The 19,148-nt window shown below is 42.6% G+C and overlaps 1 protein-coding gene across 1 annotated transcript; it reads right to left on the bottom strand.

Annotated features, from left to right (window-relative positions):
• Positions 1 to 3,961: 3,961 nt before the first annotated feature.
• On the bottom strand, positions 3,962 to 18,432 carry LOC139410056 (LIM homeobox 6a). Its single transcript, XM_071155491.1, has 9 exons — positions 17,868 to 18,432; positions 17,018 to 17,092; positions 16,525 to 16,707; positions 14,896 to 15,017; positions 6,632 to 6,852; positions 6,002 to 6,102; positions 5,580 to 5,675; positions 5,266 to 5,440; positions 3,962 to 4,933 (listed from the first exon to the last, which is right to left on the bottom strand). Exons 1-9 carry the CDS (start codon positions 17,943 to 17,945, stop codon positions 4,851 to 4,853), a joined length of 1,134 nt encoding a protein of 377 aa, XP_071011592.1. The 5' UTR covers positions 17,946 to 18,432; the 3' UTR covers positions 3,962 to 4,850.
• Between the last annotated feature and the right edge of the window lie 716 nt (positions 18,433 to 19,148).

The raw sequence follows: 19,148 nt of genomic DNA, 5'->3' as shown, positions 1-19,148 counted from the left end.
GCGGGATAAAATAAATAAAAGGCAGCTCATTTATGGAATGTTCAAATGTGGTGCATACAGGCCTACCTGTGAATTATATTTTGTGAAATCTGAAATATCCTACACGTTTGTTTTTATTTTAAATAGGTTTAATTTGACCAGATGCATAAAAACAAAATAGGGAAACCTATTTCAGATGCACAAAAACACAGTGAAGCACATGTGAGCTACTGAAATGAAATATGTGGAGGAAGTCATGCTAGAAGAATATACTAATTTAGTCAAACATTTTCATTTAGCGTGAGAGAAACCCCTCCCCACCAATCCTTGATTTATAACTTGTAAACCCTTTTGTTTACTTGTAATGTTTTGTCCTTAAATGTCCCTGCTCTGCTCTCTGCATGGTGCCGAAATGACTGTACTACCAGTGCAGGCCAATGTAATCAGTGTCAGATTGTTCTCTCAAGTGTCCTCGAAGACTCAGCAGCTTAATGGATGCAAATGAACATGAAATATGACTCCCTCTTATATAGGCTATGCAAGATATCCATCAGCACAATATACTGTTGCCGATAGGCTTTGTTTCAGTCAGGCTTCTATTTAGGTGCCTTACTATATTTCTCAATGTAAGGCTTTGGATCCAGTAATTGCATTTTCTACTATAATGTTGTGCTGTAGTGTTTTTGCCCAGGCAGACAAGCGTATATTTGCGAGTGAGACGTTTTAGTCTGTCTCGGCTAAAGCTGCCCTTTGAAACAGGACCTAGGTTAGAGGATCAATCTCACGATGCAGCCTGACAGTGGCTTCCTGTCTGTGATGGCGCTCAGCTGGGCTTGCCGGACGAATCAGCTGCAGAGTGGTGGAGAAGAAGAGGGGAGGAGATGAGTCATTACTGCGCACACTGACCCATGAAGAACCCGCCAGCTCAGCCATCGGCCTGTGATTGCTTCCTGCCCAGCGCCGGGCACACACACTTTTACACACAGACACACAAATTGACACACCGAGACATGCAAGTATGCACACACACAACCAGGTACGCACCGGACATACCATAATACTTCAAATAATAGCCCGGGCGTTTATTTGCTTTTCAATCACTGAACACAACCTCCAGGTGTCTATTTCCTTAATGCACACAGCTTTTGCTCAGAAACATGTTGTGAAGTCTACCATACTGTTTATTGTGACCGGTATAAACATTATAATAACACACCCACTGCTCTTTATCTACTTTTGAGCACTCTCAATGGGTCCAATCAATTGAATTTACCACAGGTGGACTCCAATCAAGTCGTAGAAACATCTCAAGGATGATCAATGGAAAGGATGCACCGGAGCTCAATTTCAAGTGTTAAAGCAAAGGGTCTGAATACTTATGTAAATGTGTCAGTTCTGTTTTTATTTTTTAAACATGTCATTATGGGGTATAGTGAGTAGATTGAAAAGAGAAAAAAACTATTTCATCAATTTTAGAATAAGGCTATAATGTAACAAAATGTGGAAAAAGCCAAGGGGTTTGAATACTTTCCGAAGGTTCTGTAGGCCTCTGCGGGTCATTCTGGTGTGTGTGCATTTTCCAGTCTCATATAGCCAGCCGCCTGTCTCATTTAATAGCCAATAATCGGCACTCGTTGTCAACAAATAAACACCTGTTTCAAATACATGCTGGGTCTAAAGTTATTGTTCACGAGTGAACTTTATTGAGCACCTTTGGAAAGGCACACACCTGTCTATATAAGGTCCCACAGTTGACAGTGCATGTCAGAGAAAAACAGGGTTGTGTTGAGGCACAGATCTGGAGAAAGGTACCAAAACATTTCTGCGGCATTGAAGGTCCCCAAGGTCACAGTGGCCTCCATCGTTCTTAAATGGAAGAAGTTTGGAACCACCAAGACTCTTCCTAGAGCTGCCCCCCCTGCCAAACTGAGCAACCGGGGGAGAAGGGCCTTGGTCAGGGAGGTGACCAAGAACCCAATGGTCACACTGACAGAGCTCCAGAGTTCCTCTGTGGAGATGGGAGAACCTTCCAGAAGGACAACCATCTCTGCAGCACTCCACCAATCAGGTCTTTATGGTAGAGTGGCCAGACAGAAACCACTCCTCAGTAAAAGGCACATGACAGCCCGCTTGGAGTTTGCCAAAAGGCACATAAAGAGTCTCAGACCATGAGAAACAAGATCCTCTGGTCTGATGAAACCAAGATTGAACACTGGTCTGAATGCCATGCGTCACGTCTGTAGAAAACATCCCTATGGTGAAGCATGGTGGTGGCAGCATCATGCTGTGGGGAGGTTTTTCAGCGGCAGGGACTGGGAGACTAGTCAGGATCGAGGCAAAGATGAATGGAGCAAAGTACAGAATGATCCTTGATGAAAACTTGCTCCAGAGCACTCAGGACCTCAGACTGGGGCAAAGGTTTACCTTCCAACAGGACAATGACCCTAAACACACAGCCAAGACAATGCAGGAGTGGCTTCGGAACAAGTCTCCAAATGTCCTTGAGAGGCCCAGCCAGAGCCCAGACTTGAAACCTGATCGAACATCTCTGGGGAGATCTGAAAATAGCTGTGCAGCGACGCTCCCCATCCAACCTGACAGAGCTTGAGGATCTGCAGAGAAGAATGGGAGAAACTCTCCAAGTACAGGTGTGCCAAACTTGTACCGTCTTACCCAAGAAGAATCGAGGCTGTAATCGCTGCAAAAGGTGCTTCAACAAAGTACTGAGTAAATAATCTGAATACTTATGTAAATGTGATATTTCAGTTTGAATAAATTTGCCAAAAATGATAAATGACAGTTTTTGCTTTGTCAATATGGGGTATTGTGTGTAGATTGATGAGGGGAAAAAACGATTGAATACATTTTAGAATAAGGCTGTAATGTAACAAAATGTGAAAGAAGTCGAGGGGTCTGAATGCTTTCTGAGTGCCCTGTATATACAAATGTACAATGAGTAGCATAATACATAGCGAGCATACAGAGATCAGTTGTCCAGCCCCTCAGGATCACTTGATACCAACCACTGATTTCCCCAGATCTATTTCTAAATTGGCTCTAAATTGGCTCCAGTGTGTGTGGATTGTGCGTCCTTGCTAGTGGATTGTTTGGGATTAGGGGCTTAAAAGGGCTTCTTCCATCAAATTGTTAGTCCAAATAAAATACAAATGTCACATTTTAAAGTCCATTTTATTGCATTTAGTACACAAAACATTTATGTGATGCACAGTCAATCAAATAAACTTTCGATTTCATTTAATTTTTTTTTTATAAAACAAGACAATGTTGACAATTTCCGGGGAAAAAAAGTGCTTACAGGCTATTGTCTCAATAAATACGAGAACATTGAGGTCTTGTCTCCCTTAGTCCCTTTGTAAACACAGGATCCTATTCCTCACTGACTCCACTCCACAGCCAAGACACAAAAGTTACAGTTTCACACAATCTCCCTCTCCCCAGGCTGACCAGCTAACAAACGTCTATATACACATCATATCCCCAGTCCGCTGTACCACATCTCCGTTTCACCCCATAGAAGTGAAGCACACAGGCTGGACTAATTGTAGAAGACAGCAACAAAAACACTGACTTGACATGGGTCCTGCACAGACATAAATGATAATTTAGTGACAGTACACCTGGTTTAGAAAAAGGGTAGGGATTACATGTAATGTGACATGTATCGTCTTTTAGTCCTTCTTTACAAGTAGAGGAAGGTTATCGGGTGACACATTTCAGACCTCCCTCTCTTTCTCTCATACTCAAATGTGATTGTTCAACATTTAACAGAGGTATGTCAATGCCAAACGCCTCACAAGGCTGTTACTGTAAATCCTAATTTTACAATTTGGAGTGTCAAATGATTGAAATATCCATATCCATATTATAATAATACATTTATATTTATCTTTGCACATGAGGATATGGTGAAAATTAAAATCACCCCCCCCCCCAAAAAAAAAAAAATATTTGTATTTCAATATTTCCACCAGTAAAAATGTAAAGTTACACCTTGCCACTATTTTTTTTAAATCATCCTAATAAATTTGAGTTTTTCGTTTTCTCTGTGAATTGTGGTGTTTTACCTCAGCTGCCTGGAAATGAGTCATAATTCAAAACAACCGTATTAGGGTCGTTCTGTTTGCTTATCATGGATAAGATAAGGCACACAATCTACCCTCATCTGAGGCTTACATCCTGTACAGAAGGCTGCTGATGACAGTGTATTAACGAAGAGCTGATTACCACATGATCTCAAATAATACCAATACTAACAGCTGTGACTTAAAAAAAAACAATTGTACTAATTTTAAGTTCGAAGCAGATTCCACAACAAAACTCAGTTATTTCGCATTCCTTCATGGTATCATCATAGAGAGAAAGGAGGGAGGTTTCTTACCTCCGTGTCCTCTGTAAAGCTCACAAGTCCAATCCCTTGCCGTTTTTTTCCCCCTCATAGGTAAATCTTCAGAAATTTGACAGCGCACATGAGGCTGTATTCCTGTTAGCCTGGTCCTGTCACCCCCATCGGAGGATGGAGAGAGGAGTCCTTTCAGTCCAGCTCTGCACAAGGAGCTCATAGTCTGGTTCAATGTGTCTTGGCCTTGAATAAGTCCCAGTGAGCAAAAGGAAGGGCTCACATCCTCCATGACAACAGTCAGACTGGCTGTATAATCATAATCCTGTTCGTGGGAAAAGAGTCGATGAGGCAGTCTCTCTCTCTTTCGCTCTCCGTCCGAGTGGTTAAGGGTGAGAGGTCAAGAGTAGAGACCTTCTCAAATCTTGATCCTCTCCTTAAGTCATCTTGCTGATGGGAGGTCAGGATTCAAGGGTCAGAGGTCAGGGGGGGGGGGGGTGGCAGCGTACATTAGTTAGCGGCTGAGGGGTAGCTGGGGCAGCGACATGGCTTGATGGGGGTTCAGGCTCTGTGTCGTTAGAACGGAGAATGGGTGGCCTGGTGGAACAGAAGAGAGGGACACACGTGAAATATTATGACTCAGTTCAGCACAGTATCAAGATGGGGGAGCGGTAAAGGAACATACTCAAGCACAGTACAATTTGTTTTATTGTTAGAAAACGTGAACTATTGACACAGCGAAACACAGCCACTGCTGAGTAGACAAGGACAAATCCCTCCTCTTTTATCGCTCTTCATACCTCTATCCGTCTTCCTGTATTTCCTCGGAGAGGAGACGTGAGGAGGAAAGTACTGAAAAGGGAGTTGGTGAAGCAGAGTAGAGGGCTTTGTGAGGATGTAGTGAAGAGACTAACCAACGTAACACTCACTGTCGATGTATCCGTGCAGGGCCACCATACGCGCCCTCTCAGGACTGCCAAAGGGGGAGTAATGCAGGTCGTCGGGCAGCGAAGGGGGCATCCGGGACTGGGGGTGGCCTTGCGAGGGTCCGCTGTGCTGGGGGGTATGCTTTTTGTGTCTTGCTCTGCAGTTTTGAAACCAAACCTATGAAAATGCAATGTTACCAGCTGTCATATTCTCATTGTTTTTACCACCATGAGTCATGTGACACTTAGCATACACTCCAAAGCAACTTACAACTTATTTACATCATTGCTTTGAGACGACGTGAACGGACCCTCACCTGTATGACTCTCCTGCTGAGACCCGTCATGTCCGCCAGCTTCTGCAGGGTCTGTGCATCGGGGTTGTTGTCCTGCGCAAACTGAGCCTGCATCACCTGGGAATTGTACATAAGTTATTAGAAATATATGACCTCACTGTCTCAGCTATTTTGGCTGTATATCAGCAAATAGCGGAGTATCAGCGTCCAGAAATGACAATGTAACACCACCGCAGAGCTAAACGACAAGGAGCCCATTGAAATGAACGAGACACCAAACCACATCGGACAATGTTGCCAATGACGACCATTAGAAAGTCACTAAGACAGAGAAATCATATTCCCCAGCCTATTTGTAAAATAATTCGAATTTGTTATTGACCTATTATTGGAAATAGAAAATGAGGAGACAGGGACATGTGGTTCCCTCCTCTGTGACTCACCTGCAGCTGCTCAGCTGTGAAGGAGGTGCGTGCTCTCTTGGCAGGCTTGGGTTGGCTGTCCTGCTCTGACGGCACTGCCCCCTCCAGAGTGATGCCGCTGCCTGAGACACCACGGCACAGAGACAGGGGGAAAGAAAGGCGAGGATAGGGAAGAATGAGAGAAAGACAGAAAAAAAAGAGAGAGGGGAAAAAGCTACATTTAGAGTTTTCCCAGTGAGAATTGTTATCCCCACAGTTACATCACAGTGTTATGTTCCAAAATAGTTTTTTGGGCTGTCCCCATAGGAGAAACCTTTTTGGTTCCAGGTAGAATTATTTTGGGTTCCATGTAGAACTCTTTGTGTAAAGGATTCTACATGGAGCACAAAAGGGTTCTAGCTGGAACCAAAAAGGGTTCAACAAAGGGTTGAAGAACCCTTTTAGGTTCTAGATAACACCTTTTTTTAGTAGCGTAGTGTATCCTACAGTGTTGTGTAGCTGTATACTATATAAAAGTGTACACATACAGTAAGTAGGTTATCGTTTTGACATCAACTTTAGAGAGCAGGTTCTAGAGAGAACACTGAGATAGGACGCCCTAGACTAGTGAACCCACACTCAGAGCAGGTTCGAGAGAGCCCAGTGACTCACCGCTCTCGGCAGCCCGTTTGAGGTTCTCCACCATGGTGTCGTAGTGGATCCTGCAGAGCACCTTGTCCTCCACCAGGCCAAACTCCTCCCCCGTGGACAGCTGCCTCTTGCAGGAGAAGCAGGCGAAGCACGCCAGGTGGTAGGCGTTGCCCCTGGCTCGACGCACCCAGTCGCTGGCGTAGATCTGGCGGCCACACCGGGCACACTTTGTACCGAACTTACTGTGAGAGAGAGAGAGAGAGAGAGAGAGAGAGAGAGAGAGAGAGAGAGAGAGGAGAGGAGAGAGAGAGAGATAGAGAGAGAGAGAGAGAGAGAGAGAGGAGAGAGAGAGAGAGAGAAAGAGAGAGCGAGAGAGAGCTGTGGCATCAATATTCTGCTATAGAGGAGGACAAAAAAAACGTAATAAAAAAAGGGTCTATAACCAGACTTGTTGTTATGTCAACTTTATGTACAAAATATGACCGTGTTTATAGCTGAATTGAACTAGTCAAATCCATGAATTTAAATGGATGTAGAATGTGAAAAGCGACATTCGGACTGGATCTTTAATAAATCAGGTATCCCCACCTTCCAATAATTTGCAAATAATTCAATAAATGACCTCTTCCATATATCAACCTTAAACCTTTTTTTTTTTTTACTTTCAACACTTGTTCCACACTGAACCAAATCAGCTCTTCTGAAGGCACTAACATTACAGATGTGAAGCAGAGCCTGGCTGATTACATGTTCAGGTCTGATTTTAAGAGAGGGCAAGAGAGAAGAGAGAGAAAGACAGAGAGAATCATGCTGATGTATTTTCTAATAGATAGCCTACTGTAGATCACTTGAAATAAAAAAAAGGTCTGTCAATATTGCAGAATTTGGTTTTTGCTTGTTCAGTCCATCAGTTTACATTATGAGTTGAATGGAAGTGGAGAATTATTTAATTTCAAACTAATAGGTTCACTGCATTTCTTGGCCTCGCTATCCGGGCTCCATTTTTGCCAAAGTAAATGTTCCTACCGTCATGATTTTGACATGAAGAATATTTAGCCAATTTGATGTTTTACACCAATATCACAGCTGTTAGCCACGTAAGTATATGCAACGAGGGGCACATATGACAAACTAAAGTACTATCAATGAAGTACTACATTTAGTTGATCGTTTCTGACTGGCCTTGTCATAACCTTCATAAAAGAGGCTTTTGAGAGATCAGGTGTAAGTTTGTTGGAACTGGACATGTCCAGCCTGTTTAGATCCAGACATTCGGGTTGACCCAGTCAGTGTTTCAGGGGCAGGGCGGGGCCGATGTGGACGGACAGAGAAAGGCTGTACTAATGGTCTGCAGATGGCCCCTAGCCTGACCATCTGTGGGTGTGTCCGCGCTTGCGTTCATGCGTGCATGACAAGGAGAGTCGAGTCAGTCTACTAAGAGGAAACGACCCCCGTCTCCAGAGCTCAGAGATCTCTCACATAAACACAGTGACATAAGCATGGTAACAACCTCAAAGGGCTAGAGACGAGGGGTGAAGGGCCAAGTATAAGGGGCTGGGGGAAGCCAATCACCAATCATAGCCGACCAGGCAGGGAGCAGCAGACTGATTTGGTAGAAGGCAGCATCTCCCCGGCTCAATGCCAGGCGTCCCAAATTGTGCCCTATTTCCTACTCAGCGGCCCTGTAGGACCCGGTCAAAAGTAGTGCACTATATAGGGAATAGAGTGCCATTTGGGATATCCCAGTTCCAGAATGACGCCATGAGGTTGAGTCGGAGTTCTTATGTGCCTGGCTTCCACGCTCCACTGACTCTAGTGCTGAAAGAGAAGCACTCTGGGATACGTCCACAAAGAAATGACACAACAACGTACTAAGACAGGTCTGAGACTGACTGTACAGACCTGGCTGGCTGGATGTCTCAGCCTCTTCCCTGGGAAAAGGTACCACGGTACACACACACACAGTACTACAGTATACACACACACACACCTCTCCTTCCCTGGCCCGATCACCCAAAATGCTCTGTTCCAGCTACATCCCTTTGAGTTCATAGATAGGACTACTGAATGATGAGGGTAAGGACCGGAGGCACAGTATACACGTCATTATGCGAGAATACACACTCTCACAACAAAAGCCTACTCAGACTTTGTGAAACCATTCCAGAGTTTATTGTGTACTTTAAACCCGACTATCTATGGCACTCTTTACTGAGAATATCGCGTGTTGATTAATGATGCATTGTGGAGGACAGTTCAGAAAGAAATGTTGTGGAACGGAACCGTAATCTACCATGACAGTTTGTCTGCCTCAGACTCTACGACACAACACAGAAGTGTGTGTGTGTGTGTGTGTGTGTGTGTGTGTGTGTGTGTGCGCGTGCGTGCGTGCGTGCGCGTGTGTGTGTGTGTGTGTCTGTGTGTTATTTTGCACAGCATGCACGCATGTGTGTGCATATCATCATCTTTCTTCATCTTCACTAGCTTTGTAGTTAATTATGCCTTTGTATCAAAAAGCTGGTGTTTATTCTGGGTGCATGCCAATCCCCTATCACCTTTAGGAGAAACATTCTCTCCACAAAGCTTTCCTCCAGCCCTCTTCTCTGCTCTGCTCAGCTCCACATTCATCTACCTACAGCCGAAGAGAAGTATATTCATCCCCAAGACTATTGAGCTTGAACGTAGTACTGAAGATGGGCAAATTTCTTATTGAAATGTCCATGTACATTTTCTTCCGCAGGTACTATTATGAAAGCATTCCAACATGCATTCCTTATGAAGACCAAAATTACCATTGTATGAGATATAGGCATATTTTCTTATCCAAACAGGATACTTACCCTATTTTCCTACCAGGTAAAAACACCTCATTTCCTCCTAAATCAGTAAAGGACAGACACATCCTGATGTCCTGAGCCTCAGTGTGTTTGTTTACCTTCCTGACTTCTCCTGTCAGACAATCTGACATCTCAAGTCTCTTTTGCCTCTACCAGGTCTGGTTTCACTCACGGCATGCTCCTCTCAGATTCTACGGAGACCTCATCAGTGCCTGGCGGGAAGCAGGCTGGCAGCGGGGCGGGTTGATGAGGATGGCTGGATAGGCTACATACGCCCCCCCCACGCCCCCACGCCCCCCCCCCCCCCCCGCCCCCCCAACCTCATACACGCACACACCTTCCGTCCCCTAGCACCGCTGACCGCCCCAACCCCAACGCAGCGGCGAGGACGGCCACTCAGGTTACCGTGTCAGCATCCCAGGGTGCCCCTGATTGGCGGTGCTTTGCAACTTCCTGTGTGGCCTGCGGCTCACGGCAGCTCACGGCTCGCTGTGTTTCTGTTTCGGGGCCTGGCTGACAGAGGGGCTTTAGTTACTACAGCGTCTGCTCTGTCCCATGCCCCTCTACCCCTCTGCCCCTGCTCCTCCACCACCCCCCTTTAGGCAGAGTAAACCCACTCTGATTTCCTGCTATTACGCCCCATTACAACAGCTGTCAGTCCAGAGTCAGATGAGAGACTGACACAAATGAGAAATATCTCCTTGTTTTTCTCTCCAGAGCCAGAATGAGGAATGAGTGACGCCCAGCTCTGTCTGGTCCTCAGAACTCACGGCAGTCTAACCCTTCCTACAGGCCTAGCAAGTACACTGGTGTTGAAACACCACTGAGGTGGAATGTCAAGCTGCACAGTGGAAAAGGGAGAGAGAGGTTTCAATCGAACCCTCTCTGCAGCAGAGCAATAAATTCAGTTTGACGGTTTTGTACACACCTGACCAGTCACTGGTTAAGATGGTTGTAAACAAACGAACTCTGCATATGGGGATGCTTCTGGTCCCAACCACAACAATGCCCCATCATTCATCACTATGGCTTCCAACCATGTCCATTTCACAATACAAAATCCTCCATGTTTTATTTTAATTGCTGCCCCCCACTGGAGGGAATAGAAGTATTTGGGGTTTCAGGGTAAATGGGGACGGGGCCAAGGGAGCCTTATGCTGATATGGGTCACATATAACATTATTGTGTAGCAGAATGCATACACTATTTCCATGTTGTAAAAAACTTAACCTTAATGACTGACGGCTGGTCTTTGTGTGGAAGTAGGCACAGTCAGTTTTACATAAGCAGGTTCCCATGGCAGGCACATACACACGTGCTCGCACACTGATGCACACACACAACACACCCGTTGTGGACAGAAAGATCAGGCATTTTCCCTAAGCACCTTTTGGAACAGGAGGCTCAGAGACATAGTGATCCCTGTGTGTGTGTGTGTGTGTGTGTGTGTGTGTGTGTGTGTGTGTGTGTGTGTGTGTGTGTGTGTGTGTGTGTGTGTGTGTGTGTGTGTGTGTGTGTGTGTATGTGTGTGTGTGTGTGTGTGTGTGTGTGTGTGTGCGCGTGCTTGCGTGTGTGTGTGATGTATAGTGAATGCACGTGAATGCGTGTGTGCATGCATGCGTGTGTGTTCCTGCGTGTGTGACAGGAATCACATTCAGAAACACGTTGACCCGGACAACACTGGGTGCTGGGCTTGGGGCTTTAATTGCTGGCGATTATAAACCTCAGACCAGTGGCTCTGTATCAGGTTACCATCAGAAAAACACCAGGCAGGCAGACCCAGCTCACAGCTCACTCCTCCTCACAGCTCTGTTCTGTGCTGGTGTTGTTGAACCCTCACAGCAACAGTGCCAGTATGGACCCCCCCCCCCCACACACACACATCACACCCCCCTAAGCAGGGTCACTCCCTTCACCTCTCTGGCGCAACCACACGCACCTGCACACACACACGCACCTCTCTTTCTGCGGGACCTGTTGCCATGCACTGAGGGATTGGAGTCCGAGCAGGGAGATGCCACCGTGCCCACTGACTATGACTTTGCCTGGGGTGCGAAACTTTTCACACACATGCACACACAAGCATGCACGCACACACACATACAGAGATGCCGCTGTGCCCACTGACTGTCGGGATAAACCGTTCCCAGGCTCCCTCTCTAGTGCCAAGCTCCCTCTCAAGCTTGGAACCATTAAAGCCCTTTCACTATGTCCACAGTAATACGTTAGACAGTCAATCACATTCTGCCTCTAGTTATGTTCCCAACATGCCACCATACTCTTGTGGCAGCGTCTTAAATGTAACCCTATTCTCTACAGTGCACTACTTTTGACCAGGGCCCATGGGGCTCTAGTCAGTGCACTACTTTTGACCAGGGCCCATGGGGCTCCAGTCAGTGCACTATTTAGGGGATTTGGTGCCGTTTGGCACATAATATTGCGTCCTTCACCAGGAAAAATGTGTCTTTAAGACGTGGAATTATTCCCGAATGAAATAAATAAAACTAGAAACGAGCAGTTTAGAATGTTTGGGGGAAATGATGAAGGAGAAACACTGGAGGTTCTGTGGGTTGCATTGTGTTCAGTGTTGCACTCCTCTTTCCAACAGCAGATGGGCGTAATTTCTTACAATAATGGGATTTTAAAAACGTGGCAACGGTTAAGTTTCCAAGGCTTTTTTTGTTCAAGTTTTTGAATATCTTTTTGAACACCATAACACTACACGACCCGCATCTCACGTGAGTGGACACTCGCTATGAAGGAGAAATGCTGGAGGTTCTGCCCGTTGTATTGTGGGGGTGTATGGCGGACTCCTCTTTCCTACAACAGATGGTCAGACTGTCTGTGTATGGCTTACCATATTAAACTTTACCAGATGAATGTCCAACATGTTTCTATCATCTGGAAAACCTTCCATAAATATCAACCAATATGTAAATTAGAATATTTCAACCTATCGGCCAGTAAATTAAATTACAGGCAATATTCTTCTGCAATGATCTCCTTTTTAAATAAATGGCCTTGCTCAGCTGTAAAGCGATTTCCTCTACAGTTTATTATGAATGGGACAATATAACAATTCTGAGCCAAGAGTTCAATATAATTAGTTATTGATGACAAACTCTGTGTGATAATCTCAGGATGCATACAGTTTTTAGTATTTTAACTCAGATGAACATTACCTCTAGGTATTAAATAAGAAGCTATAGTCAGATAGTGTTTCACATTTATCCTGCATTATGAGAGACCATCTCATGGCTCATTTGAGCTTTGCAATCATAGTAGATCAGTATCGATAATTTTCTCTTGTAAACATATTACATAATCATCATATTTACAAATATATATATATATATACCACGTTTACACTCCCTGCATGTATCTCTGATGGTGTTCATCTATTACTAAAGTCAAGTAATACATTCTTGGTTGACATTGACTTCTTTTAGTTCTGTAGTCTAAGCCTTGATGCTGATCTGATAAGTACACTCCACACCCGCATTGCGTGGACACAAGTGCCGATGTTCCTATCTCAATAGATCCACTGTGCTACACAGGGACCGGGTCTCTCTGTGAAGGGCTTTAGATGAAACATCTTGTGAAGCATCACTTCAGATTATTAGCCTAACACAGAAAACAAACCTTCTGAGGCAGCGGCTCCTAAAACACAGTATCGACTTTAAAGGGCCAGTCACTTCACATTGACTGGAAATGGATGCGGAGGAGAGGAGGCCTGGCCAATTGAGAGCTTGCATTCAGGCTCTGTGTTGAGTGCTCTGCAATCATGACACACTGGAGACGCGCATGCTGCATGAGACTTCACAGTTTAGCTTTAGCCGCGGAGTGTTATTCTTACTCTGCAGTGTGTGTAGTGTGTGCGTGCGTGGGTGCGCGCGCGCGTGCGTATGTATGTAATTACAGGTATTTGTAAATATTGTGTCAAATGTGTTATATGAATGGAGCTGGTGAAATATAAATATATATAAATATAGAATATTATAGAAAATATAACCGCATTGGCAGCATTGAAAGCAATTATGTTTGATGTATATTTTGTGTCTGTTAAATAATGTGGAAGAGTATGAAACCATCAACAAATATAATAGCATTGCAAGCAATGATGAATGGTGTTATTGTGTTATTGTGTGTAGGAACTGTAGAAATAGTGTGTAACAACATGCTATATGATAATAGCCCAACAAATTGTAGTCTTGGGGGTAGCACTGATTAGAATCGTTATCAGTAAGTGTTACTGTGAATATCTTCTCATGTCTTCATATCTACCTACACCTGTTGTGTTCAGCGCATGTCACAAATAACATTTGATTTTGATTTTGATTAGATTTCTGTTAGACAATCTCATGAAATCAGTCCAGAGATTAGTCTTGATTTATATTTGGTCATAACTCATACATGTTTTGGTATGTATTAGATTTTGTTTAGATTAATAAACAATAGAATAGCAGTTTAGATAAGAATAGAATAACAGATTGTATACTACAGTATCATACAAGCATCCCCCCCCCCCCCCCCCCCCCCCCAATAACACCTGCTAAATGTGTATGCGATTATATAATCAGAATGTTATTAGTTGATCTCTCTTTGCTTTTTGAATCAAGAGACAAGCTGAGCTGACGATCCATGGACGAAAATTTAAAAAGTGTAAACCTGTACAAATTAACTCGTGTTGTGTGTCGTAACATCATTATTACTGATGTGGTGTTGGCGTTGTTGTTATAAGGCCTAGTGGCCTAGGGCTTTTGCAATCGCTTATTGTTACTATAATTTTTTTTTTTAATGATTTAATACATTTGTTATTCAAAACTGCAAGGCAAATAATCATGTATATCGCCCAGTGTTATGCGCTTTCTTATTTTATTTAACTAGCCAAGTCAGTTAAGAACAAATTATTATTTACAATGACGGCCTAGGAACAGTGTCTTGTTCAGGGCAGAACGACAGATTTTTACCTTGTCAGCTCAGGGATTTGATCTAGCAACCTTTGCCTAGGGATTTGATCTAGCAACCGGTTACTAGCCCAACGCTCTAACCACTAGGCTACCTGCCGCCCAATTGATGTCATCTTCATCATTAAATGCGCGTATAATATACCAGCAATTTATAAATCCTGCAAAACACGTCTCACTGCACGCCCCATAACAAAAGCCTATACCAGCAGAATTACATTTATTTTACAGCATCTCAATATTTAGGCCGACGATGTAGCCTCAACAATAGGATTCATAAAAAGTTAGTTGACTCATACCCTTATTTTGCTTATAAGCTTTTGAATACCTTTTTAAACACCGACACATACAATTATGCGCATGTCCACTGTTACCCAAAGGAGAGGCAGGTTTTCGTATGGCAGGCGGCAGGCGGAAGCATAATATTTAATATAATATAATATAATAATATTTTGAAAACAAAGTCAAAAACTTACCCTACCTGAAATAATCCATTTTACAGAAGATCTCTTTGTTTTTGATGTAACAGCTGTTGTGTTGACGTAACGACGTCCGGCAGACAGAACACTCCAGACACCTCACGTGCCAGATCAAGTTATTTACCTGCAAAACAAAACAGTAGTAAAAAAAAAAGCTTAAATAATAATAATAATAATTATCATCATCGTCATCATATTAATAATAATTATAACAATATGTCTGTATGTAGCCTATGTGAAATCAAATTGAATCGTTTAAATTACACTATTGCTCAAATAGTAGCCTAGGCTAAACGATTTAAATTAATGAACATGTCAAATAATAACAACAAAATAAACAACTGTAAAAATAGCATAATTCATATAGGTTATTATGCACTTTGCAATTGATTTTGTTCCAATAAAAAAAAACATCCATGACTTAGTTGATATTTTGGTGGAGCTACAAAGACAGTAGGACTTTTATAATAAATATGTTTCCCTCTATCCGGTAACTTTCAATTTGATTGCGCACGTAAAAAAAAATGTATACAACACGTATGGCGTCAGCTAGACTGTATATTCAGTCATCAATTGTGCATACATACGCAGACCAGGCAAAAGGTTTGAATATTGTTTGATTTCATTATTGCCTTTAATGTTAAAATGATTCCTAAACCGTACAGTTCGTTGAAGAATAGTTCAAATGTAATGTCAATGTAATTAATATATCTTATAATTGTTTTGTTCTTCTCGATGTTTGCCCGTGTAACGTAGGCCCAGCCTACCAAGTAAAGGAAACTAATAAAATTTCAACATGAAGATATACACAAATATTATTTTATTACTTCGTTCTCCATATAAGAAAATGGGCCATGTGCAAAATAAAGGGGTATGTCCTTGCATCATTAGGCATATAGATTATTAAACACAAAATATACATACAGCGAGATTTGGTGGAGTGGACCACTGGGTCTGTTCTATGAGTGGATTTCATTTTTTTTTATAGAAGCAAAATGTTCAAACCATTTAAAGATAAATAGCCTATAAAGAATCGATTTCAAAAATGAATATAGCTATTCATTTAAAATGAACATGCATCGCTTCCTGATAAAATAGTTTCCACATGTATCGCTTCCATATAAAGACTTAAAAGAAATGGAGCACAGATTAGATTTAAGTAACACACACTTCCTGCAACTCTGAAAAACACTCCCAGACAGTTGTTTTTTTACTACGGAGCTCGCAGAGCGAGGCTGGGCGTTGTTGATGTGAATTTGAAAGACATAAAAAACATAACACGATGTATGACCCTGGCCTATCTAGGCTACTGTCCTTTCTTTTGTTTTAGAAATAAAATAGTATGTTCAAAACAATGGAGCTTCAGAAGATCAACACTTTAGCCTACTAAATTATTTCAGGGTTTCATAATTCGGAGCATGATTTCATTTATATTCGTGTTCATATTTAAGGAAGATGATGAAGTCAACGTGGATGTAGCTCTGGCTAAATACATAAAACATGTTAGTTAAGTTGTAAAAACTAAAACAAGTCAAAGGGATTTTCCATATCTGTTTTACATTCGCAAAAACATAAATCCTATGCTCGTGCGGTTTTAGCCTTTTCATGACCAATAACGCGCGCACTCGCACCTTGAGTAGGTATCTGTCCAGGATCTCCAAACCACAGCTCGCGCACACGTTCTTCCCGGTGGACGCCACGGAGGAGGCGGTGGAGATAGGCGAGCAGATATACGGGGTAGAGGGGGGACTCGGGGAGGAGCGTGTGTCCTCCCTCTCCATGTTCGATCGGTGCGATTCTCCGTCCGAGTGAGACTGCACGAGAAACAAGTCAAGAATAAGGACAGGGATACATTTTAAGCGCATCTGGACCAAAATATTTGACATATTACAGCCTATAGGCTACTTCATGACCGAAGTCATGCTTTTAGCATAGAAAAGCATATTCAGGCTCGCTATCAGCGTCACCATATATGTTGCATAAATACTTGACAGGCAATAGACAACTAATAGCAATAACATTACATTTTACGCATGGCAATCATTTATCCTTCAGATGCTATAATAATAAACAGCAATGCACACATTGCAAATAATGCATTAAAACGTTTACATAACTTCTCACCATGACGTGTGTGTATTTGGCTTCCACGCAGCGCGAGGCACCCGGTGTACTCTGCGGCGTTTCTGGAGAAATCACCTACAAGACAAGATTCAACGGCAAGTCGAAGTCAACTCGCGGCTAACGTACTATCCATCTCCAGCCATGAAATCCTTGAGAGACATTGCAGCCCTGAAGCTATATAAAGCGTTCAAACAATAACTCCCGATTTGAACTGTTGTGGAGTATTTAGGCCCCTGCAACAAAAGCTGCCGTTTTAATGAAGCTATTTCAATTTGGATTGATTTTTTCTCTGCACTTAACCCATGGCTCTTAAAGTAATCGTGTTTTCCTCGCAATCCAGGGAACCGAAAAAAACTACCTGCAATTACAAATAGCTTGAAATGCGCACGATAAGAGGAGACCCGGAGTGTCAATTTCAACTGTCAATCAGAAAAGGCAACGGGCCACCCAAAGAATGGCAAATTTGATTTTTAATGGCACTAATTAAAATCTAATTCTTCTCTGGCGAATTGGCATGTTGAAGAGGGTGGACTGCAAATCACACTCCATAATAGACGCGCTTGTCTCTTCATGGCGCGAGGCGCAGCTGATCTTTGTACACAACCAGTGATTCTTATGATATCAATTTAAGACACATAAAAACAGTTGCAGTTAAGAAAGCAACATGATGACAGCAGATAGATTACCAGTAAGATCCTAGTGTAGTCTATACAATGGTATCAACCAATACTATGTGGGTATCTTAGACATGCATGCTAAACCAGAAAGCAATCTTTCATATCCAAATTATTTTTACGCATATATTTTACGCATAAGCTATTATTGTAGGCTATTTTTTTCTTCACATTACCTGTTTTGAGGGAATTCCTTCGGATAAAAACTTATTTCCCTCTGGTAGAGGGGCCAAAACCTCATTTTTCCAATACATGAACGCACTTGGGATTCTGATAGAACGTAAGTCGAGTTCCCTTCCTTTCCCAAGCTCGGAGTTTGAACTGATTTCACTTTCATGCAAGAAAAGATGCGCATCTATTGTATTCTCCGTGCCATGGATTTGCAGGGTTAATTACACTTCTTGTTTTGAACCCACGGCGTGTTTTTACTTCTACCCACGATCGATGCAACGGCCTCCCAGCACACATGCGATATAAAACATGAGAAACAGTTATGGCATCTATACGATGAAGCTCGTGGGTGTTGCAGACGGACGACCAAGTGGAGGTTGCTCTTCAGAACGCCTTATTTAGAACACTTAGAAAATGCTTCCTTCCTTTTTTTTCCCTCTGTTAGGGATGGAATTGCTGACTACAGGAAGTAGATGGGTTGGCAGGTTTGCTCGAGATCTGCAAGAACGCGAGACACAACGAGTGAGAGCAGGTTAGGGTACCGTCTCTCCAAGCGCAATTCGTCTGGAGTGAAAGTTTAGTTGCGCTCCAGGATTGGAGGGGGGAGGGTAAACTTGTTGTATTATGGCTGCGAATAGGGTACGGTTCATGGACACCAATTTTCTGACACAGCACCGCTATAATGGAGTTTTGGCACTTGTCAATTTCTGTTATGGGTCGTAATAAATAACCTATTTCCAAATTAAAGTAAGTCTGATGTTGGATAATGTGGGTTCAAGTCAATCCTTTATAATGTAGGTTGAATTGAAAATAACTATTTAGGTGTTGAATAGTTCCTTTTAATGTGTGTTTATTATTGCATATTTAGATTCGCCTATTATTTCTGCATTCCTCACACAAACCATCATAAAAAACGAAGTGTCTCCAGAAGTGATTTAACTGGCTATCTTTCTTGTAAAGTCATTCTAAAGAAGACAGTCATTAGAAACATAGCACCTCATCGAATCATGTTTTTATTTTATTTTTTAATTGCAACATAATTATGCACCATAAAGGTTTATTAAGGTTAAATTATTCATGCTATACTTTATTTAGGATTCTTTCACTTTGCGAGACTATAGACGAGAAGATTTCAAACGAGACACACAAAATAAAGGTAGTTTATTTACAGTCCAATTTATTATTAGGCCTCTAATGTCAATGTATTATTATTATTGATACCTTGACTTTTATATTAAATATTAATATTAGGGATTGTTTCTTATATCCGATTACTGACGGATTAA

Source organism: Oncorhynchus clarkii, chromosome 5 (assembly GCF_045791955.1).
Source record: "Oncorhynchus clarkii lewisi isolate Uvic-CL-2024 chromosome 5, UVic_Ocla_1.0, whole genome shotgun sequence".
In the NCBI taxonomy this organism is placed as follows: Eukaryota; Metazoa; Chordata; class Actinopteri; order Salmoniformes; family Salmonidae; genus Oncorhynchus; species Oncorhynchus clarkii.
Note: the sequence above shows the minus strand (reverse complement) of the source record. Positions and strands in the feature narration are given on the sequence as shown.

Excerpts from the sequence above, each read along its gene's own strand:
- LOC139410056 (XM_071155491.1), bottom strand. The coding sequence starts at position 17,945 with ATGTATTGGAAAAATGAGGTTTTGGCCCCTCTACCAGAGGGAAATAAG. Across the intron at positions 17,093-17,867 it reads AAGGAATTCCCTCAAAACAG|GTGATTTCTCCAGAAACGCC; the intron begins GTAATGTGAAGA and ends CTTGTCTTGTAG. Across the intron at positions 4,934-5,265 it reads CCTGCACGGATACATCGACA|GCCACCCATTCTCCGTTCTA; the intron begins GTGAGTGTTACG and ends CTGTTCCACCAG.